This window comes from Plectropomus leopardus, chromosome 10, assembly GCF_026936395.1.
Source record: "Plectropomus leopardus strain MGB_pleo_1.0 chromosome 10, ASM2693639v1, whole genome shotgun sequence".
NCBI classification, from domain to species: Eukaryota; Metazoa; Chordata; class Actinopteri; order Perciformes; family Serranidae; genus Plectropomus; species Plectropomus leopardus.
The window spans coordinates 19,082,075-19,109,881 of NC_142185.1; the positions used below are offsets into that span (position 1 = coordinate 19,082,075).

A 27,807-nucleotide genomic window follows, 5' to 3' on the forward strand; every position below is an offset into this window, starting at 1 on the left:
ATAACTCCATTTGTTTAATCATGTTATTCTAAGAGAGAACAGCAGAGAAAAAAAAATTTAAAAAAAACAAGTGAGGGGCCATATTTTAACGCTGTTCAAGTATTTATCAGTTAAAACCAACTGCATGCCACTGGACCCCCACACGTAAGTGCAAAAGGCTGTGAACTAATTCCTTGACGTTTTATGCTATTTCCAAACATACAAATACAGCCATTTTCATGCCTTTCAAAAACCATAGAAAAGCATAGAATAGTGACAAAAACAAGAAGAGAAATGTACATTATGTACACAACACATTTTTTTATATAAAACAATGGCATTTTTCACCCCTTAATGTTACTGAGATTCCCCCCAAAACAGCATGCGTATTGTTATCAAAACATTTACAATATATAAGTATACACATTGAGAAGCAATAAATAAACTGACAGTATTTTTTTTGCACATTTGACACATACAGTAGACATAGAAAAGTTCCATCTACAGTACAATATCTGCTTAAAACTAGAACTTTACATCTGAAGATACATTGCACGGCATGACATAATTGATGCTTTAAAATGCTTCTTGATCTGTTCTGTTGCAGTGAAGCGCGCACCGCGGTGGAGAGGGAGTGAATCATTCCTCAAAAACATTGCCATCATGACCCTATGGCTTTTTTAGTTAGGCATGAAAATGTACTACGGTGCTGCTGGAAATTGCTTTGAAATTTAAGGTCAGATACCCCTACCCTAACCCTAACCCAGATAATGCAGGAAAAAAAGGCCATGATTATGCTCCCTTGAAATACCACTTGGTCAAGTAGAGATGCGATAATGAAAGAACACTTGAAAAGTTGAGGCCCACTAAATGGCTGCGACCTCAGGGCAATGGTCTGGTAAAGGGAGGTTCTTAGTGTTGTTTCCTAGTAAGGTCAGGTCAGAGTGGCCGTTAACGGCGGGCTCTTGCTGTGGCTGCTCTGCAGTCATACATGAGTTGCTGTAAGAGCCCTGGGTGTTATTGTTCAGGTATTTTTGAAACTGGTTGTCCGGCTGCTCAACAAACGCTGCTTTGGACAACACCTTCTTCTCCTGATCAGGCGTGTAGCAGGTCAACGGGGCGGCAGGAGCACCGTTGGTCAGAGTGAAGTGGTGATTGGTTGTGTATTGTTCCTCAGTTTGATTAGAGTAGTCTGTGTACTGCTCGGCAGACATGTTGAATGGTCCTTGGGCCACGCTGCCGTTGGTCGCGCTGACCGGATCTTGGAATGCCAAGGCGTCCCCGTAAGGTTCACTGGGTCGGCTGGTTTGGCCGTTAGAGACAGCACTGGAGCTCCCCAGCTGGTAGTACTCAGCTGAAGAGGAGTTCATCAAATAAGAGTTCCCATTCATGTGGTTTTCATGTGCCACTGAGCCATCGCTGTAACACAGCACAGAGGACAACGGGACTACCTCAGTGTGAGACGCCGGGGTGTCGTTCTGAAAGTTCTCAGACTTCTCTTCATCCTCCTCCTCCTCCTCCTCCTCCTCCTCCTCCTCCTCCTCGTCCTCAGAGTCGCTGTTGGCTAAGCTCTGGGTGCTGGAATCGGACAGTCCACTGCAAACACTGCTGCTATCCTCCTCATCCTCCTCATCTTCTTCATTCTCCTCTTCCTCCTCCTCCTCATCCTCTTCATCTTCCTCCTCGTCATCGTCATCCAGTGGCTCCTCCATGTCCTCCGCAGCCTGCAGGTGCATGCTCGCTGTCTGTGGAACGGCGTCTGACAGGGAGTACTCCAACCTGTGCTGGGACTGAACCAGAGGGTTTCCGCCTCCCAGGTCGTTAGTTTCGCTATGGTAACCATTGGTGGGGGACGCCTGCTGCTGCTCGCGGCTCTTCTCCAGCTCCAGCTTCATTATGGTGTGCAAGAAATGGGTCCGAACACGGATGGGATTAAACTCCACTCTCCCGGTTGAATTGCTGCAGCCCTCTTTTGTGCAGCCACATGGAAATGACATACGGTCCACCTAAGGAAAACATAACATTTACTGTGCACTTTATTTTATTTTAAACAGATGACCTGTGTAATGTGACTTGGCACATTCAACAATTGCATGAATATCATATAATCAAACTTAAATCATGTTTTAGAGTAATTTAAATGATTGGATTATGAAATTTCAGTGCTAAAAAATACCACTACACTTGGTCCACTGCTTCCAATTACTATAATTTCAGTTACTATGTATCACTCTGCTGACCAGTGCTGGAATGTAACTAAGTACATTTACTTAATTACTGTACTTAAGTTCAAATTTGAGCTACTTTTACTTTGATTGAGTACTTAAATCTCATGCCACTTTCTAATCTACACCAGGGAATATTATGCTTTTTACTCCACTACTAGTCTTTTACTCTGGTTGCTTGTTTTTTGCACACAAACTATATGAAAATATACAAGTGTTACTAATGTTACTGTAATAACTGTATCTTTATGCAAATGGGGTTTCATATTAATTATTCAAATAATTTTCATTCATTCACTTTATGAAAAAAAATCAGAGTACTTTTACTTTTAATACATACATAAATACATTTCCTTGCTTGTACTTACATACTCTTAATTTCAGTAACATTTTAATGGAGACATTTTACTAGTGACATAGTGCTTATGGTATTAGTACTCTGACTTAAGTAAAGTATCTGAATACTTCCTCCACTGCTGCTGACCGGGCAAATGTTGGGTTTCTGATTTTCCTGTATCACCAGTACTAAGGTTCTGGAAAATCACATTTACTTTAAGTTTATTTCATCATGGGAGTGGGATTCATCATTGAGCACACCTGGGCAAAAGCCAATCTGGATGGTTAAAATGTTCGGTGCATCTGGGGCTGACTTGTCTTGTTTTAATCTTAACCTTGCTCTTACCCTTAAGACAAAAATTAAAAGAAAGATACATTTAAGAGAATGTTGCTGAATGAGGCCTAATGATTGTACCAAATAATTCAAGCACTTTCTTGGGTATACTGTATTCATGCACCTTCTCTTCAGATGTACAGAATGTGCCACTGTTTACAAGTGAGAAGATAAAACTGAAGCATGTGATGTGATTTACCTGGCACTTGATCCCTGCAATGCTGCAGGCACAAGTCTCTGGGTCACAGAAGACTCTGCAATCACAGCCGCAGTCCTCTCTGGACATCCGGATTGCTCGCAGTTCATGTTTCTCCTCCACGTCAATCTTCTTTACCCCCGAGGAGCGCAGCAGTGCCCGACGCTTTTTAGTGGTGAGAGGCTGCAGGAAGAAGTACTCGTCTACCTCTGTGTTGTCCAGATCGATGTCGTCGTCAGAAATGTCCTCCGCCGTGAGCGTGTTGGCCTCTTCAGACTCCACCGTGCCATTCTTAGTCAGCTGGAAACAAGAAGGAATCAACAAACACAAAGACTAAATTCCTTTCAGATTCACGCACATATTTGATACTAATATCTAATTCTCATAAAATCTTTGCTCGTTTTGCTCAGATGCAGTTTACAAAGCATTCACCTTGAGTTTGATTGAATTGAGTTTCTCTTCCTTCAGGTGGTCTCTGAGCATGTCTCTGTGGATCCTCTCCTGCTCCACAGCAAATTCACCCAGGGAGTACTGCCTGATCCAGCTGTGCCTGTTGGACATGCCCAGTGTGCTGCCTCCCTGGCTGGGCACGCTGGTGAAGCCCTGCCGCCGGCTGAAGTAGTACACTGTCACATTCTCAAAATGCACCCTCCTTGTCCGCAGGCGCTTCTCTCTCTTCAGTATCGAGTCAGCTGCAAAGGAAGACGGGAAATATTGCGTGTACTTGTCATCTTGAATGTAAACTGTTTCTGACAATTCATTAATCCAAAGTGGAAAGAATTAAAGCTCCACACTGCAAATCACTGCGTCAAAAACACACTCTGCAAAGTTGATTATTATTTCTTTTATCATTTCTTTCATGTTGGAGTAGTTTCACAGCCATGTAAAGCCTGTTAAGATAAGTGACATTTTTACGGCAAAATGTGGGACACACATGCTGCAAGTATTGTCCTTAAATGCCTGAAATATGAGGATCTCTTTCCTGCCAGCTTTACAGCAAGCTTCTATGTATTTTAGCACAGCTTTGTGGGGAAGGATTTCATCACATCTCTGTGCTTCCGCTTGGCATGTGAGTCCTCAGTGTGTCTTTTTAAGGAGAGCTCCACAAGAGGGGAGAAGCAGGGAGGAGGGCAACGGTGGAGCATAAATAATCCCCTGCCTGGCCTAGAGATGAGGAGCGCTGGTTCACAGAAACAGTGTTCCCAGCATTCACCCCGTATCAGACAGACAGGACAAACAGAAACCATCTGGTTCCAACAGCTCTCCACCCCACGCAACAGGGACAATGCATTTCATTACAGATGTAGAGCTGTCACACTAAGCAGAGCCGACTTTCATTATCTTCGTGCACACAGCCATCAGCTTGTTTTAGGTGTAAAACAGATGTTAAGGTCTTTATAATCAGCTTCATAATCAGCTAATCATATCTTTGTTAAAACCTATAGGGAAAAAAAAACAACATCTCACAGGTACTTTTCACAATTTTGCAATCAGCAAGTGGTCCTTTGCCCTTTAAAGCCGTTTCCACTTTCAGACTCTCTAAACAAATACATTACAGATGTTTTTCCTCCTCTTCCTAACACACCAGCACAGGGATGTAAAACCACTCAGGATTTAATTGTCTCATCTCTCTGCCAAGATAGTCAATCACTGCACGCGCACATGTCACTTCACAGGAGTGAAGTCCTCATAGTGCACGGCTCCCTTGTTACTGTCAGCTGACCTTCTTCCCTGCTACCAGCAGCTGCAGCTGACACAGAGGCCACGCTCAGCCGCCAGGGACTCAGCACCCTACTTATGTCTCGCTACAGGGAGGGGGGCCTGTCACCCATCTGCGTGTCAGTCATAAACTTAATCAAAAATAGTGCATCAACAAAACACCCATTTAGTGTTGCCTTCAGTTAATGTAAAAGGTGTTTGTTTACCTGGCAAAAATATTTTTTCTAACTTGGAAAATGAAATACTAAGTAGCCAAATTGTGCAACTCCTTTCTTTTGTTCTTTAAGAATATCATTATTAAGCTTTTTGTGAAACCCAAGCATCTGGAAGCTTTCAAATTTCCCAAAAGAATGAATAAAGTACAACTGCACTCACTTAAATTCTGTCTCATCTCTCAGACATTAAGAATCACACATTCACTGTGTTTCCTATTAACGAAGTCCTCAGTGTCCTTTTGAACTTGCAGAGGAGACATGTCTTTTGTGGTTGGTTTATCTTCGATTAAGACTGCATTCTTTAATACATACTCAGTTAAAGCCAGGGATAAGTGTGGAGTCTCTCAGCAGCAGACCTCTATTAGAACGGGTGAGCTGTGACTTTATTTTTGTACAACAAGCTTTACAGATCTGCGGCTGTTTAACCCTAGATATATATTTTTCTAATCTTAGCAGCAACTGAAACAATTAATCTTATAATCTATGGATAGAATATTAAATCTCCAACTCTATTTACAAATATTAATCATCAGAGTCAATTTTCAAGCAAAGTGCATGTTTAAACTTATTTGATGTGAGGTAATATTTGCTGTCTTAAAGGTCCCATATTGTGTAAAGTCAGATTTCCATTACCCAAGGCAACCCAAGGTGCTTTAGAGATTAGATTGGATTTGATTTTTGTAAAAAATAAAATAGAAAAATGATTATACAAACAAGTAGACAGACACAAAAAAGTAATATTTACTTATTCACTTATTCAAAAAGAAGTGTAAGAAGAACTCCTGTGTGTCTGTGTGAGTGTGATTTTTGTTTTTTTCCAGTCACTTTTGTGTGTTTGGTGTGTGCCTGTTGTCTTTAGGTTTTGTCTCTCCTTTGTTCTTCCCCCACCCCTTGTCTGCATTTTTTTACTATACACACCTGGTGGCACTTGTCACTTTACACACCTGCCTGCAATCAAGCTTGCAACCTACAAGAGAGCCACCTCGACAACCATTCCCTGCCAGACTGTTGGCGAACACACTTGTTGCAACACAAGTTCAGCTCTATTTTTGATCTTTTCCATTTTTTTCTCCCGCTTGCCTGTTTGCTTTTTTTTGCTAGGATCTATTTTGTGATCTCTGCCAGAATTCCCATCCAGCCATCCTGTCCTGAAACACAGATCACCCCTCACCTCAGCCAGTCATCCTGTCCATCATTCTCCTGCACAGTTCACTGTTCTGATAAAGAACTCTTCCTTCTAACATCCGTTTGTCTGCTTTTGGGTCCTTGGTACCAAGCGTGACAAGTTTGGAGTGCTAGACAAAATGTGACATTTTGAGTTCCCCTTGGGCTTCCAGAAAACATCACTACTACATTTTATAAACTGAACAGGTATTTGATAAAAAATAATAATAATGAAAAAAATAAAGCTGCAGCCCTGAACATTATCCATCATTCATCATGTCTAATTGCGTGTATTTGCTGGTCTTTTTATTTATGCAAAAATGAAAACATACTGCGCCCTCATCAAAAAGGGCTATTTCATCCATGATTTACATAAGCAGATGACTAAGACAATAATTTAGTGTTCTTAGAAAGTGGTACATTTCCATGTACAGCACCAACAGTGTTGTGCACACACAGCTTCAGCTCATTCATCAGACTGGGCCTGTACACTGATGCTGCTCCTAATGAGGGAGGCTGTCTGTGCATCCTCTGCCTTTATTATAGCACTGGACTCTTAACATCACTCAGCCTCCCCTCCTCTCCCCTCCTCTCCCCTCCTCTCCTGTCCTCTCCTCTCCTCTCCACAGCTATGACTGTAAATTCATATTACACTCCCTTATCAACAGACATGCAGATTTCTTTCCTCTGACCTGCATCCTGCATTGATCGTGAGCCACAAAATCAGGTTGTATCTGTATTTTATTTGCTTCTTGATTAAAAATCCCTTTCAATCCTTTAGCTTTCTTCTTTCGTTGAGATGAAATGATGACATTAATCTTACTGTCAACGGCGCACGTTAGCCACACTGAGCTCAGTGCATGAGTTTAAAAGACACAGGCACTCACGGGTGAAAGGGCCTGAGGCAGAGGGGTTGACACTGTCACTGCTATCCCCACTCTCACTGCAGGAGACCTCATCATCAGACTCCCGCAAGGAAGAGCACGGGGAGGAGGAGGCTTCCACCTCCTCAAATTTCCTCTTCAGTATTCCACTCATGGCCCGCCGCATCTGCACCTGAAACCGAAAGACAGCAGAGGGGCCACGCATTATTTAATATCCAGTTTAGGGCCTTCATAATCCTCAGCACACTCAATTAGCAATGAGACCCAGACCCCCCCCTTTCCCTCCTCCCTTCACGCACACACACACACACACACACACACACACACACAAAATCTCTTCTGCCGCTATCCCAGCTCCCAGGCGTTCCCTGGGCGATTGATCACCTTGGCACAAAGGAGCTGAGATGGAAGGAGAAAGCTGCTAATTACATACTACGTCTGCCTTACAGGAAGTTCATTCCACTGTCTTTGATTGAGAGGCTGAAGAAAAAGAGAGACTGGACTGACTTGTTTTGCTACTAGCAGCCACACTGAAATAATATATGTACTTTGTACAACATTATATGTTTATGTGCATTTGATTGCTGATGTAACTGATTTTACATATATTACACTGCACAGTCTGCAAAAAACATCTGCAGCTTTGTTTAAAAATTAATGCAACAATTCAAACAAGCATGCATACTATAGGTGTAATGTACATTTATACAGGGGCACACACATGCTGATGCACACTTCAGTGTAACAATTAAAGTATGGCAACAGTCTGCACAACACAAAGTGTTTTGTATATATATCACACATCATGCAGCACTGAGGGAGGAATAGGTGGAGCTGTTGTTAAAAGGATAATAAGTGACATCCTGTACATCTGTAATGAGCTTCTGTTAGGTCAGATGCTTCCTACAGAAAAAAAGGAAAGGCCTCAGGTGAATGCAGCTACAGTCACTGCAGAGCCGAGTGAAAGAAAGCTGGACTGTGACAGGTCTTATTATCTGCAAAAAAGTCAATAATTGCAAAAAATAAAAATAGCAAAAATAGACTACTAGATATTATCCCTGCTTCAGAGTTGTTGTTTATTTAAAAGCGATAACTGCCATGGAATAGTGCCATGAAACTAATTCCTATAACCATGCTGTAATGGGGACACACTACAGGTATAATGAATGATAATGAGGGTAATTTTTTTTAACTAATAGAGACCACCATGAAAAATCCTCCTGTTGTTTACTTACAGTAAGGCAAGTATGTTTTATTTTACAAGTTTGCTGAAATTTTACATTTAAATATGCAAATGATGTATTATCTTGTGAAATATGCACAGAGTTGCATAGATTTCCAGAACAAAAAATCTGAACATTGGATAAAGCCACAATAAAAATTCTAATTTTACTTTGTTGTCATATTAGTCAAAGGTTTGTACAGAGAGGATTTTGGATATCTCTTGGATATCTATCATCACCCAATCTGAAAATACAGCCATAAAAAAAGAATTTTTGCCATGTTTTTGGGATAAAATCCTCTTTCAATCCGGCTATGAATGATATATGGATAACCCCAACAGTAAAAATCTTCAGCAAATAGACAGAAATAAAAGCTAAAAGTTTGATGTATGTAAGTGTCACTGTAGTGGATATTTCTAGCTCAGAGATTGAGAAAAAACTTATTTTAAGAAAACAGCCTTTAAAAATATGTATGTTAAAATTCCATACATTTTTTAGGCCAAAAATAAGACACTGCAATAAAAAAATTGAACTCATAGATATGACTAAGAAACTTCCCCACTTGGTTACTTACATTATGAGAAATATTTTTCCAATCCTTTCCAAAAAGTTTTCTGACAATTTAGGTTTAAATATGCAAATAATGCATTATCTTCTTACGTACGCACCTTTTACATACACTTTCAGAGCAGATATCAAAATGACAATAAATCTAAACGTGTATCTTGGATGTTTTCTTTCCACTAGTCTGAAAGAAAACATGTTATAAAAGCATTATATCCCAAAATCTAATAATTGATCAGTTCCTGAAAAGAGATGTTTTCACCCTAAATCAAGCACAACAGTGTTATACACATTTTCTTATAAATAAATAAATAAAAACTATCTTTGTATGACTGTGTAGGTGCAGCTAAATGTTTGTGGTTACAGCACTTACATGCAGAGGCTGGTGTAACAGAAGTGTTACAGACCACTTCAATGTCAATTGAAAGGGGCCATTAACTCTCTCTGACTGATGATGCAATTAGACAAATAAACAAGAACAAGCTCATCAGTCAACTACACTAAAACAAATCACCATTACACTGGAACAGTTGCACTGGAACTGACAAACTCTTTTAATAACGGCTTTTTCCATTTGAATAATATTCTGCTCTTATTTTTCAATATGTAATGGCTGTAATGTTGCAGCACTTATTTGATCTCTATATGAGACATTGTTGAAAATGCAGTCCTTTAATGTATTTAGCCCTCTGTCCCTTGTTTGAACAGCAGCAGCTGGAACGTCATGTCACATTTTAAAATAAACCCAATAACACAACAGTGCCGCTGTAGCACAGCGAAGCTCGCTATGACTGGCAGCTTTTCCCTCACTGCTTTCTCTCTTGGAAACTGGAATCAGTAAAGACAGCATGCATCTTCACCCAGTCCCACTCTGTCTGTCTGCCAGAGCAGCTTGTGGGGGAGTTCCATTCACAGGCAGCCACAGTGTTTCATCTGGGCTCTGCTATCGAGTCATTACAGATGCAAATGCTGCCTGAGAGAAAGAGGTGCAACCCAGAGAGGACTAGCGCTGCCAGCAAGAGGGGTCATTGTTCCCAGGAGGCTGTGCTTGTTCAGCACGGTGACATGGCACCGCCAGCATTTGGAGAACCTCCAGAGTCAACAACTCTACCTACAACTAAGGAATGTGAGGCATCCTCCATCTGGGCAATCATGGAGGAGAAAGGCGTCTGTCAGGGTAACCTTACTGAGAAGATCTCTTTTCAGGGAGAACTGTTATTAATTTGGATGCAAAAATCTATAAGAGGCTCCTAATCAAGAGCATCTTTCAGATTCTGCAGAGCCAATATTTGAGCTGCTGACAAGAACCCACCACTTTCCACCACATGATTGTGAAAACACATAATGACATTAACTAATAAACTAATCCTGAATTATATTTAAGTGTGAGATTAAAAATGTGGAGGCTGTTAATCTTGCATCGAAATACATTTCTCTCACAATCCACTTCAGTTGTTGGCAAACAGGAGTGGAAATTTCCACCAGAAATGACCTGTGCAATTTCAGTCCATTTCCTAGTGAGGGTCCTAATTAGATACCATTGTTGGAAACCAATTCGTATGCTTAGCCCTCAGCTGATGCTGCACAAGGCTTTGATACCAAAAGTGGTTTCCATGGAGATTCTAATGTACTCTCACAACTAGTGCTTTCCCATATGACAGTGTTTCCAGTGTTACATACAGTGTATGAAGCTTCTTCTTACTAAAGCACCAGTGTTGGTTCATATCAAATGATGCAGCTACTCACTCAGATAAATGCAGTTTATTTGCTTTCTGTTCTGATAGCATGAAATAGAGTTAAAATCTTGACACTGGATGACATCATAAGCCACAGTGCTGTGGGTAATCTAGGGTGAACCTCTTTCATCACGGCTAAATAAAAAACAGAGATTGTTGCTCCTCTCCAACAGCTCATTCTTTGTCTTCACTGTTGCCTTACCACTAATCATGGCCGGGCAGCATACACTATGATACAAGGAGAGAAAATCCCGGAGAAAATAATGCAGCAAAAGCCAGCTTGGAAAGCCCCTCCCTGTGTTTGCCTCTCTGTGCACACACATCAACTGTGGAAACCAACTCTTGTCCTTAATCAACAGCGCTCACGGCACTGTGGCACACTTGCATCCTGAATGCAATTATTTTTTTCCCCCTCGTCATTCACAAGGTTCCCACAGTCATAATAAAACTGATGTGACAACACAAGGCTCAAAACACTCATCCCAAGTGATGCCAACAAGCCTATGGCATCTGGTGCAAGTCATGACACATCAGGATGACCAGATTACACTTCTGTGTGTGTGTGTGTGTGTGTATGTGTGTGTGTGTGTGTGTGTGTGCCGGCCCTCACAGGAACAACTGACCTGTATCCACTGGCAGACTATGACTCCTTTCACCTCTTCTCACAGCAGCACAGCCACACAATCATAAATGTGGCTATTCAAAAAAAGGTGAAACGTGATGAGGCAAGAGGTTCCCATTTTGTTTCAGTCCACTGACTTGCAGCGACCCCTGAGCTCCACGGGCATGAGAAAAAAGGGTGCAGGAGAGTGAGAGAGACTTGTAATTTTCCAGCTCTGACTGCACTGTCGGTACCATATGCTTTATTGTTGCAAGACGGCAGTCTTTCTCACTTTAACTCCCTCTCTGTCACTGTGTTCCTCTCTTTCTCTCTCCCTCTCTCTCTCTTTGGCCACACAAAGGCTCATTAGCTGCAGCCGGCTGAAAGGCAGGAGCCTGACTGGAGCAGAGTGGAGCAAAGCAGAGGCAGCCTGTGAGATCACATGGGTGGGATGTCTGAGAGAGAGAGAGAGAGAGAGAGTGTGAGAGAGAGCGAGAGAGAGAGAGAGAGTCAGGCGTGCCTCTGCTCCTGCTGTCTGCAGATATTTTTACCAACATGAGCCGGGGAAGGGGAGGGGGGTGAGTAGAGGGGGGAGGAGGAGGCAGGGGTAGGGGGGGTCACGAAGAGAGAGAAAGGCAGAATGTTGGAGAAATGGATAAGCGGTGTGTGTATGGGAGATGCAGGGCAGTGGGAAAAGAGCCAGCGGGGGAGGTGGGGGGGTTACCAGAGATGCAGAGAGGAGGGGATTCAGGGGGGAATAGTAAAGGGGAGGGGGAGAATGAGGAAGAGGTGGAGTGAGTAGGCAGGTGGAGAAGGAAGGATAGAGAATGAGGCAAAGAAAACGGAAACATCTGATGCCAAGAACAACACAATGGGACCATCAAGAGAGCATAAAAGTGCAAAATAAAAACTTAAATGACTTATAAATACCAAAAAATCCAGGATAAATTTAATAGAACAGCAGAACATTACACAGTGTTTATATAAAAATGTTGGCATATTATTGCATCCAGCTGCGGCATACGAAATCTGAACATATACCTGGAAGAGGTTGACTAGAAAATATCAATACCTCAACCCTCCCAAAAATCAGATATGTCAGCACTGCAGTAAATGTGCTCCTGACACTTCCTATGCCAGGAGAGTTAGAGGGGCAGCAGCTTTTGCAGCCAGAGAGCTATTACATCATACTTGCACTTAATTGGACTGTATGTCAACATAAAAGTTCCAGCACTTCTTCGTGTGACTAGCTCTAAGCCTAAAGGCTTTTTTTAAAGGTCCCATATTGTAAAAATCTGATTTCCATGTATTTTTTAAAAAGCCCATTTTCAGGAACTGTGCCTTTAAATGGGCTGTGCTGACTTCCGTGTAGTTTTAATGTTGCAAGTACACTATATAAAAGTAAAAAGTGCCACTACAACGCCGGTACAGTCATTTCCCCGATGTCATGTTGGTGCAAAGCCGCTGAGAGTGCAGATATGGAAGACCACGAAACACTGACCAATCAGAGTAGACTGGGTTTTTTTTAAGTGAGGGGCTTAAAGAGGCAGGTGCTAAAACTGAACTTTTTAGACAGAGTGTGATTAATTCAGGCAGACATTATGAGAAAAATATTTTATTGTTTTGTTTTTTAACATTAAAGCATATAAACATGTTTTCGTAGAAACCAAATATACAATTAACAACCGGAAAATGACTGTAATATGGGACCTTTAAAGAGAATACAACATTATAGTCTGTCTTTTCTGAGCATTTACAGCATACAATGCAGTAGATAATAATAGTATAGTAAGTGGCATTGCTACCCACTCAAAACATCCAATTTGCATTGTTTAAAACCATTGTGCGTTTTCTAGGTCTGTCAAAGTCAACACTTATTGACAGTCATTGACACGGTCAGCCAAGTCAGATGGGTCATGTCCATTTTTCTGTTTTTTTTTATTATCATCTCCTCTTTCATTTTGGACCCTCGTATCCGTCACATCCTGCTCCTTGTGTCTCACCCCGCCCTAATTGGCCTCACCTACATCTTGTTAGCCCTGTTTGTTTGTGTATATAATCCCTGTGTGTTCTCCCTTATGTTGCCAGTTTGTTGTGTGTTGTCTGGTGTTGCCTCGACCTTGCACTCTTCATCTAGTAAGTCTCCTTGTGTATGACCATAGCCTGCCTTTTTCATCTTTTGTCTCAAGCCTTGTTTGGATTGGCCTGCCTGAACTTTTGATGACCTGTGCACCGACTTGGACTGTCATTAAACTCTGCCTAATCGTATCTGCCCCTGTGTTGTGCATTTTTGAGTCAACCATTCTGTACTCCACTGGTTATGTTAATCTTATGTGAAAGGATTTCTGTTCCTTGATGCAGCTTTGAGAAAACAATTGTCATTCAACCCTGCAATGTTCTGCATCCTCACCAGTGTCCTCCCTTGAACCTTGCCTAAACAGCACGGCACTCCTCCTTTCCATTTCCTCTTCCTCATACCGCCTCTCCAGTATACTATTCTGTATAACATCATTGAGCCACAGACACATTAGCAAACAGCAATACATTAATTTGGCCTTCAGAGTCATCAAGTTCTAAATAACAGCTTCTTTAACATCTGCACAGAGCAACCCTGTACTAGTGTGTAGCATACAATGACAAGTTTTGGATGATTGTAAAGCAACCTGAGCTATATTTCTACATAATATGCCACAGTGATGAATGTAGTAGTAGTAGTAACAGTAGTGGCAGGAGTAGGAGACATTTTGTATTATTTAAAGGTTTGTTTCCTTTTTCAGAGTGATGTTGGCTCCATTTAAACATGTGGTTTGCACACAGGAAGCCAGAGGAAGTGTACTGACAGTACTCCAACAGACTCTGCTGAGCACTCACAGATTACAGTTGGCTATTATGGCTGAATCAGAGGGACCAAAGAACAAGCAAGCAGCGTTAAAACACAAATGCAGCAGCGACAAGATACACACACTATACCTACAGGGGGTAGACACAATAAAAGGGACAGAAAGTAAGCTCTGCAATTAAAAGAAATGTGATACTTCTAATTTATTTTGCTCTGTTTCTGTTGTTATTGTGTCCACCCACTTTAGATAAATGCTACTCTGATGTAACTGATCACACTAATGAGACGGCTGATGTCCCTATCACCATATTTTTAATCTAAAAATGATAGATCTGTTTGTTCATGTCACAGTTGATATGTGTGCGTCCCTCTCTCGCTCCACTAAAAGACCCTGTAATCACAATGAATGCCAATGACTCAGTCATACTAATGGAAGGCAACATGAGCACAGTGATTTGTGCAGGCTGGATCTGTGTGTTCCTGTTCAAAGCTACCTGGATGAAAGATTGAAAAGCAAAGGTACAATCTCTGTCTTAGCTTGAACAACATCTGTATTCAAATTTGTAGAATAGAAATGGGTAGACATAGATCAATTGTCTTTTAAATGGTTTGCTGTTATACTATAAGGTCTAGTGTGTAGGATTTAGCGGCATCTAGTGTTGAGGTTGTAGAACTGAGACTTTGCATGTGCCAAGCATGTAGGAGAACTACAGTGACTTACATGAAAATATGAAAACACAAAAATGCAAATGGCCCTATTTAGAGCCAGTGCTTTATCTGTCCTTTCTGGGCTACGGTAGAAACAACATGGCAAACTACAGGGAAGAGGACCTGCTCTGTACGTAGACAGAAACAGTCCATGCTAAGGCAACAAAAACATGATGCTTCTCCGTTTAAATAATTAGATACTATTTTTTTTTTTTTTTAAATCGCTTCTTAATTAGGTGTCTAGGCTAAACTCTGGCTGCCATACTAAACATTATAAAACACTTTAAGTCCTGGAGGTTTAACAGTCACCCATGAATAGGTTTTTCAATGTACACTTTACAAGAATAGGGAAATAATTCTGTTTTGATGGTTTTCGTATGTAATAAAAAAATATCAACACAGTGAATAAAAAATCTGAATGCCTGATTAAAGTGTATCATTTTTCTGATTTCTGTTCTGTTTTAATCACTACTTGTTTAGCTGTTAAGTTAAATGGGGAGCAATAACAACCTGACCAAACTCTACTGTCCTTTTCTCTGCAATATCTGTTGATTATTAATAAAAGCAATTTTGATCATAATTGTTCAGGTTAAAATTTCACTGTGAAAATTAGTATGAGAGGAGTGAACAATGAGGAGACATGTCACACAATTTCTTCATCTGTTTTTGTTTTTGTCCGGTTGTTCTTCTAATCACTTTGAGAAAATGTGTTCTTGGACGACCTCATCTGCATTCCTTAAATGATTCATCCATGAGCATCACACATATATGCTGCCCTATTACATAAACATGCAAAACATAAGCTGGTGAGATGGCATTTGTTGCACCATTGCACCAGTGATGGTGACCTATATTTGCTCTGACTTTCAAGAGGCTTTCTTATTTCACTAAAGGAACTTGAAGACAGCAGGCAAAAATAAACAAAGGAAAGGTTTAGAAATATTCATCTGTGTACTCATACAGTGATTGAGGTCATATGCAAAGGTCCAGCCCAACTCCCAACACAGTCACAGATGAAAGGTACATTCTTAAATGTGTTTTTAACGACATCTACAAAGAGTCCTATTGTTTAAAGCAAATACGGTGCTTGTTATTTCTCAAAGCAAATACTGCCTGCATTGTATGAAAAGAACACAAAGTATAGGTTAATCTATCTCTTTGTTTTCTATTTTACAGAGCTTGAACAAAGTGGAAGTCTAGAAGAAGAGAGCTTTTCTTTTGTCTGTACTCACATGACCTTCCTCATCAAAACTTTCCTGCACAAGCTATTCTCAGGATCCTTTGCACAAGATTGATGACACAGAACATTTGGGGGATGTGCATGTGTTTAGTTAAAATGCAAATTATAAAAATAATCATTATATAAACACTTCAGTGATCTCACCACGTTTGACTCTGAATTGTCTGGCTTCATGAAAACATATCAGCAACTGTTTAGCAGGAGCGACCACGAATCGCAACCTGTAATGGAACAAACCGGGGTGAACAGGATGAGTCATTGCACCCACTCTGCTTATCACCTTCATCACAGCCATTATCCATCTCAACACTCAACACAGCTATCTCACACAACAGATGGAAGGCTCTTCAACCTATATAGATTCAAGTCCAAGGTCAAGGGTCTCCATCAGGTCACCATCAGCTGCATGTTTCAACTCCAATATGTAGCTGCAGTACACAGATCATAATGCCATCTGCCATCACTCAGAACAAGATCTGCAGTGCACCCGTGGTACATTTCCAGAGGCATAAAAGATACTTTGACTGGCCATAAACTGTAAGTACACAGGAGTTCATCTGGACTGTGCCACATCCTGACATGTACCATAGATAATTTTTTTTCTGCTTTGGCAGTTTGTCTCTCCTTAGACACAGAAATACACAATCGCATTAGTTATATAAGCAGGGATTTGCCAAACTCAGTTGCCTACTCCGCTACAGAAACACTAACAAGACAGACATCTCAGAACTATGCAAAAATCATATCGGAGCTGCCTACTGAAAATCATGGAAATCCTCTGGGAAAGAGATCCACAAATGTTAGTATGTAAGAGTAAACAAATATTTACTGGATTTCTATCACAATCATCAAACACCAGCTCTGACAGATTGTTCATGTAGTTACAATGTCTGACTCCGCTCTCATCCACATACTGGGAAGCTGGCACCTCAACATTACAAAGACAGTGGTACAAGAACAATGTCAGGACCAACCACAGAACATGCCACAAAACTCCAACAAATGGAAGGACAGGCAGATGCTGAGTAGAAAAGTTCATGCAAAAGCCACGCTTAGAACTTAAAATATTTCCAACAGGTTGCACAAGACGAAAGAGAGGCTTAGGGACAAAGAAGGCTGATCCATGTTCCATTACCATCACTGTACCCTCACTGCAGTAAAATCTGTGGTTTGAGAAATAAAGAGGACTGCTGGGGAAGGGTCATGTGCAATTACAGTATTTTGTATGAGCATACTACATTTGGTAGAATGTGTTTCTACCACATTGATTTAAGTTAGGAAAACATCATGGTTATTGTTTGACCTGCATTGGTTGATATTTTGAATACTGTATTGACATTTAACTCTGGAGCTTTGAACCTCCTTAGGGCCCTCAAAACCACTGACATCAATGGTGCACTCAAAAGCAATAGCAATGCTTTCACAGTACCAATTTTCCAGGGTGCAATAATTGTGCAACTTTTGGAATGCAGCAATGCGCACCATAAGTCATGTGATAGGAAGCAACCAATCACATCCAGCAGATATCTTTCATCTCTTCTGTAAATACCAGTCAGTGATAAATATGGAGAAGTTGATCATTTTAGTTCAGGTGTACCCAAAACTGTACATCTATCCCATTGGTGATAGTTAAGGTCTAATACGTCCCCTGGAAGACATTCACTTCAGATCATGGGGTTTCAGTTGTGTGCTGATTATGGTCACTTAGGGATGTCGGGCACAACCTGCCTGTGCGCCCTTGAAAATTGGCACAGAGTAGGCACAAGAGTAGCACCCAGCACCTGACCTCACATTTTCCAGGCGGTTGAAAATGCAACATTTGTCTTGACTGTTAAGCTTCTTATTTTGGTTCACTGACTGTACTCACTCTGACTGATTGAGTCTCACGGTTCTCATAATTCAATTCAATTCAAGGCAGTCTTATTCATAAAGCCCCATCCTTGGACCCTTTATCTCAGCCCTGTAGGACTATAGGACACTATCTCTAGCTAACAAGCTCACATCATTGATGTTTTCAGGAAAACTGGATACCATGCTCAAAAATAACCCTCCATTCAGTCCCATGAATATGGTCCACTTGGAGTGCAAGACAAAAAGTTTTTCAGGCTTCAGCAGGCTTCCTTGTTTTGGGGGAAAATGATAAAAAGGAAATGCCTGCACACTTCTCCGTGCCACAAAAGTTTAATAAAGACAGTGTTTCTTCTGAAAAGTTGCTAATGGAGAGAGTCAAACATTTAGCACACTAAAGGCCTGTAGAGGATATTTTGCCAGGGAACTGATGGAAACCAAAAAGCCCAGTGAACATAAGACGTACACTGGTCAGGCAACCAGAAACATGTTGTTAAATACCAACATTGATCTATGTCAGTAGGTTGCATTATTAGTTGTTTGCTAAGACATTATCTACATCAATTCAATTAGCTTCTTTGTTGTGTTTTGTCTGACTTTTCTTTGAGTGTATTATGTATTTCAGCCCCCTGGTGGCCAAAAATTGCAGCTTTAAATGTTTCTTTTCGCGACACTGACAACCTATATGTTAAAAGTTGGCACCAAAATCAACCATCCTCCACACTCTCACCTTCCCCACACTGCATAAACATCACATCTGCATTGCAATTTAATGTTTTTAGATGAACATACGTAAATCGCTAATTAGTCGATTGCATATGTATACACTAATTATTTGCATATAAATATAATTTTAAAGATACACAGTTCCTCCAGGACCATCAGAGTCCTCATTGAACGACTGCCAAATGTATATGTGTGTGTGTGTGTGGGGGGGGCAGGAGTGGGGTTGTATGGGTAAAGATTTATATAGATAGCAAATTGCTTCCTTGCACTGCTTCTGCCAAATGCCTATGCCATTCAATATGGCTGGTCGCATCGCAGACTACTAGTGTTTCCACAGTGATGAAGCACACATTCATACAGCCCAGATGGCTTGGCAGATCTTTTTTTATTCTTCTTTTTTTTTTTTTTACGTGAAAAACACTTTTTTTCTCATGGCAGTAGACTCTGTCTGAGTGACTGAGGGTGCACTCCAGTAGAACCAACTGATGGGATCACAGAGCTAAGACAAACCCTGAAACCACAAAAGATCCTGGGCCGTGCAGCCAGTCTGAGGTTGTGTTCGAGCTCATCCATCACTGGTGTCACACTCAGCCATACATGGCAACCTTGAAAGTGGGAGAGAAAGCTAGGCAGAGAGAGCGAGAGAGATAACTAGATAGATACACAGGGAGAGAGGCGAGGTCTCAGCTGGACTCCCCTGAGGAAAGGCTGTGGCCTGGATGATTATACAGCTACAGATGATGTCAGTGGAGGATCCCTGCCTCAGAGAGAACACAAACACGCTGCTCATATATTCATTGACACTGTTTTGTAGAAGGGGTGTGATGGATTCCTAAATTATACATGAAAAGGCCACAGTGTTTTGTGACAGGTCAGGGGCCATCTGCCTCAATCTGTATGTGCGAGCATCAGGAATAGCACAATAAACATTTGCATCCTGTCTCTGGAGGGACCACACACAAAATAGAAATTAATGCAGAGGACAGATAAATCAAAGGGTAATAGCTTGTGTACAAAAACAGGAAAACAGGAAAAAACTACAGCAGCAGAAATACTCATAGATCATTTACTTATTTAAATAAAATCAATATGCAAATGCTGAAATTAAGCTACAGTATCTACAAATCTTTTATGCACAATCCCTAGCTGTATTTGCAACTGGCCCGTCATTAACCATGTTTGGCAAAAAAGCACACAGACACACACACACACAAAAAAAAAACCTGCCAGTTTGCTCAGTGACAGTGACAATAAACATTTGCTCGGGCTGTTTATACCATTGTGCTGCAATAAAGGTCAGATGGACAAATTATGCAAATAAATAGCATTAATTGTCAAATGCAGTCATCCTCAGTCTCAGTCAGCCTTTAAAGAATTCCACGTGCACAAGAAAACATTCAGCAATTAAACACAAAGGAATCCATTTAAGGAAATGTAGCGACATCTACAGATTTATGCAAATGAGACTTCACATGCGCTCTGTACATTTGTTAACTTGCACTTGCCTGAGGCTGCAGACAGATCTGCTCCACACACATGAAAGGAGGGGGGGGGGGTGCAGCCCACTGCTCAGCACTCAGCACACGGAGGAGCCTGGTGATGCCTGCTGCAGCCTCCCTCCTGCAGCTACAGTACAGCCGAGTGCTGGGAATCATTGATCTGTTCTTCCTCCTCATAGAACAATAGAGGAAGCGCGGCTCCTTATTAACCACATGGGTCCAGAGCAAAGGGTTACTCCATATCTAATAATACATATTTGGCCACACTGGTTTGATTTGAACATTGCATGAAAGCACAAATAGTTAAAAATGTGTGGCCTTATGAACTGTAAATGACTTGAATAAGAATATTCTAGCAAGAACTTGTTGAGAGCTCGTCAACTCATTTGACTCCGAGCATAATGAGTGCTCTTTTTTTTTTTTTCTCTTTCCACACCAGACAGCATTAGCAGCGTTTTAATGAAACAGAGCTACACGCCTAAATTGAAGTGTAATCTCTGAGACGACATTTCATCCAGCATCTCAACCATCTTTGTTTTTACAAGCAGTGATCAAAATACGCCAAAGCAGACAAGCGCCAAAGACCGAGCCCCACATTCAGACTAATGTTTTGATTTGCTGTAATTCAAGTCACACAGTGCACAAGCATAATCAGGTACCCTCACCCTCATGTCAATCACAATTCTCGCCTAAATTATTCATGGCTCTATATTTTATTTATGACTATATTTTCCCATGCCACCTGAAAGTTCGCAAAAGCCGGTTTTGCTGGCAGAAACAGAGCTGCCAAAGCATTTCATAGAGACAGGGCTGCTTTCATCTCACACACAGGCTGGGAAAGCTGTGGGATGTGGAGTTCATATTCTGCAGACAAGCCTTATCATTTATATATAGCCAGTATCATGTTGAGATCTTGAATCATTTTTTATATGCAAAACATTTGCACTGTTATCTGAGAAAATTCGAGAAATAGGCCAGCTTTGCATGTGATTACAGTATATGGTGAATTAGAGTGATAAAAAAGGAAATGCCACAAAATACTTCCTCAGAAAAAACAATGTAAATTGTCATCCAGGATACACACACACTAATTTAAAGGGTGTTAGTCGATGTGCCGGTGGTAATGCTTTAAATTGAGATTGTAGGTGTGTGAAATCGGTGTTATTTTCTTTTACAGAATATGGATGTATCCTTTAAGGGTAGGTATGTTTCTGCCTTCCTGTGTAAAATATGACTCATTTCAATACTACCTTTTATAACAATAATATTCAAATACACACAATAAAACAGAGTGCCAATAAATATGAGAAAAATCTCATCTTATTTTAAATGTTTTAAATCCAATATTCAGATGCTTCACTGGATGTTTCCTTAATTTGAACCTAGTATAACTTATGTAATAGGTGTATGAATGCAGCAGCATTAAAAGTATCAATGAATAAATCTATTAATTCTAATGTTAAAATTGAAGTGTAGTTTTTTTAATTAGTTATTTTACAAATGAATCAAACAATTACATAATCATGCCAGATGTTAATGTCTTTTCTCACCAGCGGTGAATGAAGTACCTGAAAGTCATATTTGAGTAAAAGTACAAATTTCTTACCAGAAAATAGAAGTTAAAGTCACCTATCAGAATAAAAATCTTAAAGCATCTGTTATTTACTGTCCTGAAGCATCAAAAATAATGTTATGATATTAAATGTACTTAAGTGTTGAAAATAAAAGTAAGCAAACATGCAGTCAGACTTCTGGGGATTATGACGTTTATTTCTTCATAACATACACTCCCTTAACATGGAATGTATATTACACTTGAAGAAAATAAAGTTATTGTTTTTTTTTGGTTTGTTTGTTTGTTTTTTATGTTGTTGCTTAAGGGAATTTTTCTTTTTTTTTTCTTCCATTGTTTTTCCTTCCTTCCCTTCCTCCCATTGTGCTTTTTGTGCCTTGGAAAACTAGAGGAGTAAAAGTACACATTTCATTTAGGAAATTTAGCCTAGAGGAGTAAAAGTGAAAGTTGACAGAAATATAAAAACTCAAGTAGCCTAAAGTACACATACTCCCCAAAAACAGGTCTACTATAGGCTACTGTAACGAAGTATTATTACATTACACCACTGTTTCGCACACAGGCACTCACACTATCTGTATAAAGTTCTAGAGACATTTCCGGCGAAGCCTTATAATTCCCATTTTTTTGGGGGGGGGGGATTTTGCATCTCAGGGTGCTCCAATTAAAGGCAGGTGTGCGAAATTAGTCGAGCAGGGAAGAGACGCAGAGAGAATACGGTCTTAAACCGCCGTGTCTTTGGTTAAATCTCAGTTTTATTGTTTGAGAAATTAATTTCTCGCCCTGTTGTCTTTTGTTCACGTAAAGGCCTGTTTATTTTGTGGGAATGTTTGTTTGTTTTTTTATTTCGTTTGAACGCGACAATCAGGCGAATCAGTTCAGCGTCGCACCGCGACTCTCCTCACATCCTGCAAATCAATGGACAGGAGAAACCCTGGATCATCACACAGAACAGTGAGTAAACCTGCAACCAAATACAGCGCGTCGGTCATATCTACCGTGGTGTCTGTGGGCGGCTATTTCCATTTAGAAGCCGCAATGAAAGCAGTTACGTGGTTAGGTTACATACTGCGCAATGACGAATAAAACTCATTAAACACAGAGAAATATGTATTTTCTTTTCTTTAATTAGCTGGCAACAGATAAGAGATTCCACATAGGTGTCATGGCAACATCTCAAGAGAGCACAGTCCTGAACCGTGAAAGCCCAGAGCTCAGCCAGGAAGGAGCCAGAGACACAAAAAGAGTCACATCAAAAGCTACTAAATTGGAACCATGAACCCTGCTGAGACACACAAAGCTGCTCTGTAATCTAAAAGGTTGATATTAGTTCACACTGCAATCCTATACCTCACTGATGCTGTTATTTTAATTAGGTGTTTGGGAAGAGAAATAAAGCATGCACAGTTACAATAAATGAAAAACACACTGAATATGGAATGACTGAGAGTGCCAGTTGTTGTTTTGTAAGGATGGTAAATAATTATGTCTATCAAAGAGAACATCTCAAATGATCAAAATGGGATTCATATAAAATCAGAGAGGGTTGCCTGGTCAGGAATATATGTTACTGCTTTATACTGCCTGTTATCTTGTCTTTTTATCCCGATTAATTGGAAACATCTCTTGAAAGACGATTCATTTAAAGGTCCAGTGTGCAGGATTCGGAGACATCTATTAATAGAAAATGTACACAATATACAGAACTATGTTTTCATTGGTATAAAATCCCCTGAAAATAAGAATTGCTGTATTTTTGTTACCTTAGAATAAGCCATTCATATCTGCATACACTTTAAAATCTAACAAGTTGATCTTACTTGTCTTGAAAAAGGAAAGTAAAAATAACTACAAATTCCAATTTGTTTACTTTATATCAAAATGTAACGTTTATTGAAATTTGTTGTTCTTTCAAAGTTTTAGCAACGACTGTAAACAAAGTTAGTCTGACTCTGATTTTTGTCAAGGTCTCTCTTTTGGGGGTGGGAGGGTAAAGAGAGAAAAGTTTGCAAAAGAAAGGAAGACTTTGTTTTTTCTGCTATTTGTATGATTGTACTGTTCTACCAATACACACACAAAATAAATGAGTGTGTGTATAATGTGTAATAGAGGGCAATCCACAATTTTGTGTTTTTGAGTGTGTCACCATGGTAGGCCACACACTTGGTACACAGGATAAACTTTACCACTAGATGCCACTAAATCCTACACACTGGACCTTTACAACTAAAGAAATTTACCATAAGCAGAAAAAAACACTAATAATGTGAAAATATGGCCACCTTTTTATGTTATTTTTTTCCCATTGTCACTAAGGTAAAAAAAAAAAGGTTTGATTGTGTCCTCTGTGTGCAGGAATACAACACTTATAACTAATCTATATCAGCCTTTGATTTTGTGTTTGAGTAATTTCTCTTTTTTAATTGTAATTCTTATTTATTATTTTACATTTCAGGTTTTTTATTGTCGCATGGGGGGAGGGAAGGAGGGCTGGCAAAAATATTCTGTACACTATATTGAGCTTTTTTTCTGTGTATTTTAGATTACTTCCAGTATTAACTTAATAACTTGTAAAATACAAAAAAGAGACAATTATTAGATTTATGTATCTTATTTTATCAGTGCGTTAAGACAGTCTAGCAACCCACTGGACTTACAACTCCAACAGATTGTTTTCATTTAACCTAAAGCACAATCCACAAGTCTTCCCCACATCAATTAACAATCTGACCTTTAACCTCATTCAGTAAATCTGCCTGAACCTCCAGGTGGAGCCTAAAGCCACGACTTTTTGTTCCCACGTAAAAGGAAACAAAATTGATTTAGCTGCGCAGACAATTCCCCCACAGCAGCCTCCCGCAGAGAGACTCTCCTTAGTGCTGCTAAGCCATAACACCTTTCCTGTGAATCTTAAATGGACCACATTCACTGTTATCAAGCTTGAGCCATCTGTGCTACAGTATGTAATAGCAGCATGGCTGAATCACTTATTCAAATAAGCCAGCTTAATGATGCAGCTTTTCGCAAGTAAATACATCTACTTAATGTTTCAATGTCCTTTAACTCGATGCCACATGTACTAATTAAATTCTGCTCCTCTGAGAGACTGGGTGCTGATAGATTGAGGAGACAGATGGATTGAGGAAGGGAGAAACACACAGTCACAAGAAGAGAGGCCCCACACACACCGCCCCTCCTCCCTCACCTTTCAGATCTCAATCACAAAGACGGAAATGGTTGTGTGATTGCGTGCGCATGGTCGCATGTTTGAGTGTTCGCACAGGGATGGACTGTTGGTGCTGCCTTTTTCTTCTGACAAAAGAGGCTGGCGGAGGAACAATTAAGAAGGCATGGAGGGATAATGAAAGTGCCATATTAAAACCCAACATGTGAAAAAAAAACACAGTTCACATAACCGCATCTTTTTATTTACTTAATGTAAATCTGTTTAAACTACAAGACTTTATAGGCAACAGTAAAGAAAAAATAATGTATCAATCTTTACTGACTTAGAAATACTGTATGTCAAAGCCTGTGATTTTCATTTTTTTTTGTAGTACTGATATTTGATTTGCTGGGGGAAAAAAATCAAGCATATAATACAGCACACTGAAAGAATATGTCCTCTTTTCATCATTTTGATATCAGAGGCATCTCTCTAGTATAATCCAGTGAGAATAGCGCAGCTGTCTGTATTGACTAAACACTGTTGTCTGCATCAACATCACATCATATCTTGTTATCAGAGGGTCTTTTGTGGCAGCATAGCAACAGTTGTGCAAGCTTTGAACGCCATCTATCTCGCAGGCATGAATTCAATATGTTAATGTGTTGTGAAGGCTGGCAGTATGATATTTCAGATGGCGGGAAGGAGATGTGGTCTTACCTTTAGCAAAATATATTACACTGCTGCAGCGATCCGCCTCTGTTCTGTAATGAAGAGATTGAGGAGAGAAATGTAAATATTTAGTCTGCAGCAGATGTAGCAGAGTACAAGGGATTGTGCAAAAAAAGTGACTTAAATCATGTTTTATGCTGTTTGCTGTACAGCAGTGATTTTTAACTTGCAGCCAGAAACCAAATCTGGCCCTTGATAGGGTGCTGGGTGGCCCCCCAACCATTTTATAATAGAATAGAATAAAATATCTTCGTCATTGTGCAGATGAATACAACAAAATGAATTTGCACTGCCTTAGCTGGGCTGAAATAGAATTAAAGGGCATAAAAGAAAATAAATAAATAAATAATAAAAATATAATAATGCACACATGTGTACCCAAATCAGGCACACATAATTTTCAATAAAAACAAATTGATTCACACTGGGAATTGTTTTTGTACTTTCAGTATACATAAAGATGCCAGACTGCATAAAACAAGATCAAAATAGAGCTTGTTTTTTTTTTTTAAAAAAAAGGTGCCAGCAGAAGATCTTGCACTCCCCTGACAGAGGTTCTACTAAAGCCCCTCATGTCCTAAAATCCTGGAAACATGCTTGGGGCTGCTGAAACTGGCCCCCGGCCCCCTGTCATTTTGCAAAAGTGGCCCCCAAGCAAAATAAGTCGAGTATCTCTGCTGTACCAGCTAGCACAAGGTGCCATTACAAGATGAAAGAGCCAGTATTTTGTAACGTACATTTTGTAGTACACATACTTTGTCAGAGAAATGATGCATTGATATATAAATGATTGACATGCTAAATCCAGATCTCTTTGTGAGCCACTTATAGCTGGGGAGGTTGGAGGGGTGCAACCCTGTGGGAGCCAGGAGGGGAACAGACTTTCTGCCTCCTGTGCCTGTTCTGCAGGAGGCTCTGCAGGGACTCTCCTCTCCCCTGTGGTCTACATGAGAGCCTCTCAGCCAGTTGGCCATATACCAGTCAGCTGGCTCCTAGTATAGTAGCCTGCATGACACACATGTGCGACCTCAAAAATGACACACAAAGGCACAGGAGCTCTGATATGCTCCTGGGGCTTTGTGTCTATTTTGTACAGCAGTAAATCTTTTGTGCACAAAGTGTTGGAGCAGTAAAATGGTCAATGGCTTGGGTGGAACAAAGAAAATGTGGTCTTGAAGTATAATTCTCAAATTTGCATCTATTTGTAGTACATGTCCTAAGCAGACTGATGCTCAGAGTTTGACAAATGGACCATTCATGGATGGGTCCCAACATATTGAGGCAGTAAAACAGTAGACAAACACATAACGCGTCTAATTACTTTATGCAGAACAGAAAAAAGACAAAGATAACTTATTATTTTCCCCTCTAATCACTGCTTGTGTTCAAATACAGGGCCTATCACCTAAGATTGCTCATACTCACCATTCATTTCGTTACTCTCATCAGTTCCCAGCCAGTCAATGACGCCCCTCTCTCAATGGACTTCACAAATTATCCCTAAACCAGTTTCCCTCTGCGGAAATCCTCCACTGCTGTGAAACCATTAAAACCGGTACCGGATTTCCCGAGTAGTGTGGACTAACCGGCACTATTGTCGCATATAACAGTGCTGTAACAAGCACTCCTTCCGGCTGCTCGGGGAACAATGGTGCAGCAGCGGACTGACAGCTCCACGGACAACGTGACTCCGTCCGTCCAATCATGGTTTTACAAACCAGGAATGAGCCGCAGAGCGCTGCTGTCTGCCCAGTGTGAGCTGCAACGCACATCCCACTGTATCATCATGTGCGCCTGCTGCTGCCAAAGTAGGTGGGTTCAATCAGGACTTTAAAACATAAAACATTTAGTGTGTTATAGGCAGCAGTTATTGTATATTCGTCTATGAATACGATTCTTGGTTATTACGTTTTAAGGCATGGGCGGATCATGAGATATTGAGCCCCTGGGCACAGCAAAGGGCACCCCTTTCTCTCCTACATAAGAGTGAGAAAGGCTTTCTGGTGGTGCCTCTTTATTTGTTGTAGTTTGTGTCTATGTACAGTAGTTATTATAAATCTTTTTGTGGTGTGTTAATTTTGTGCGTCTTGAGTGTTTTGTTTTGTGTTTTTTTTTTTAGTGTCTTTTTAGGTGTATCTTTTAATTCATTTTTTGTTATTTGTGATTGTTTTGTCTCTTTAAAGTAGCCTAATTTGTGTCTTGTGGTAATGTTGTGTCTCTTGAAGTCATTTTATGCACCTGTGAGGTTGTTTTGCATCTGTTTGAGGTTATTTTGTGTCTGCTGTGGTGGTTTTGTATCC

General features: G+C 40.4%; 1 protein-coding gene across 2 annotated transcripts; it reads right to left on the minus strand.

Annotated features, from left to right (window-relative positions):
• On the minus strand, positions 1 to 27,566 carry csrnp3 (cysteine-serine-rich nuclear protein 3). Of its 2 annotated transcripts, XM_088083224.1 has the most exons (6): positions 26,933 to 27,566; positions 25,496 to 25,539; positions 7,056 to 7,224; positions 3,503 to 3,762; positions 3,074 to 3,370; positions 1 to 1,985 (listed from the first exon to the last, which is right to left on the minus strand). In XM_088083224.1, the coding sequence occupies exons 3-6, from the start codon at positions 7,216 to 7,218 to the stop codon at positions 846 to 848; spliced, it is 1,860 nt and encodes a 619-aa protein (XP_087939350.1). In that variant the 5' UTR covers positions 7,219 to 7,224; positions 25,496 to 25,539; positions 26,933 to 27,566; the 3' UTR covers positions 1 to 845. The 2 variants fall into 2 exon arrangements, with proteins under 2 accessions (XP_087939350.1, XP_042350183.2); XM_042494249.2 differs by lacking the exons at positions 25,496 to 25,539; positions 26,933 to 27,566 and adding an exon at positions 11,199 to 11,584.
• Between the last annotated feature and the right edge of the window lie 241 nt (positions 27,567 to 27,807).

Bases quoted from the DNA above. Each gene is read 5' to 3' on its own strand.
- csrnp3 (XM_088083224.1), bottom strand. From the start codon at position 7,218: ATGCGGCGGGCCATGAGTGGAATACTGAAGAGGAAATTTGAGGAGGTG. The intron at 3,763-7,055 runs GTGAGTGCCTGT...CTTCCTTTGCAG, and splicing joins TGCCTCAGGCCCTTTCACCC to CTGACTCGATACTGAAGAGA. The intron at 1,986-3,073 runs GTAAATCACATC...TGTTTTCCTTAG, and splicing joins TTGCAGGGATCAAGTGCCAG to GTGGACCGTATGTCATTTCC.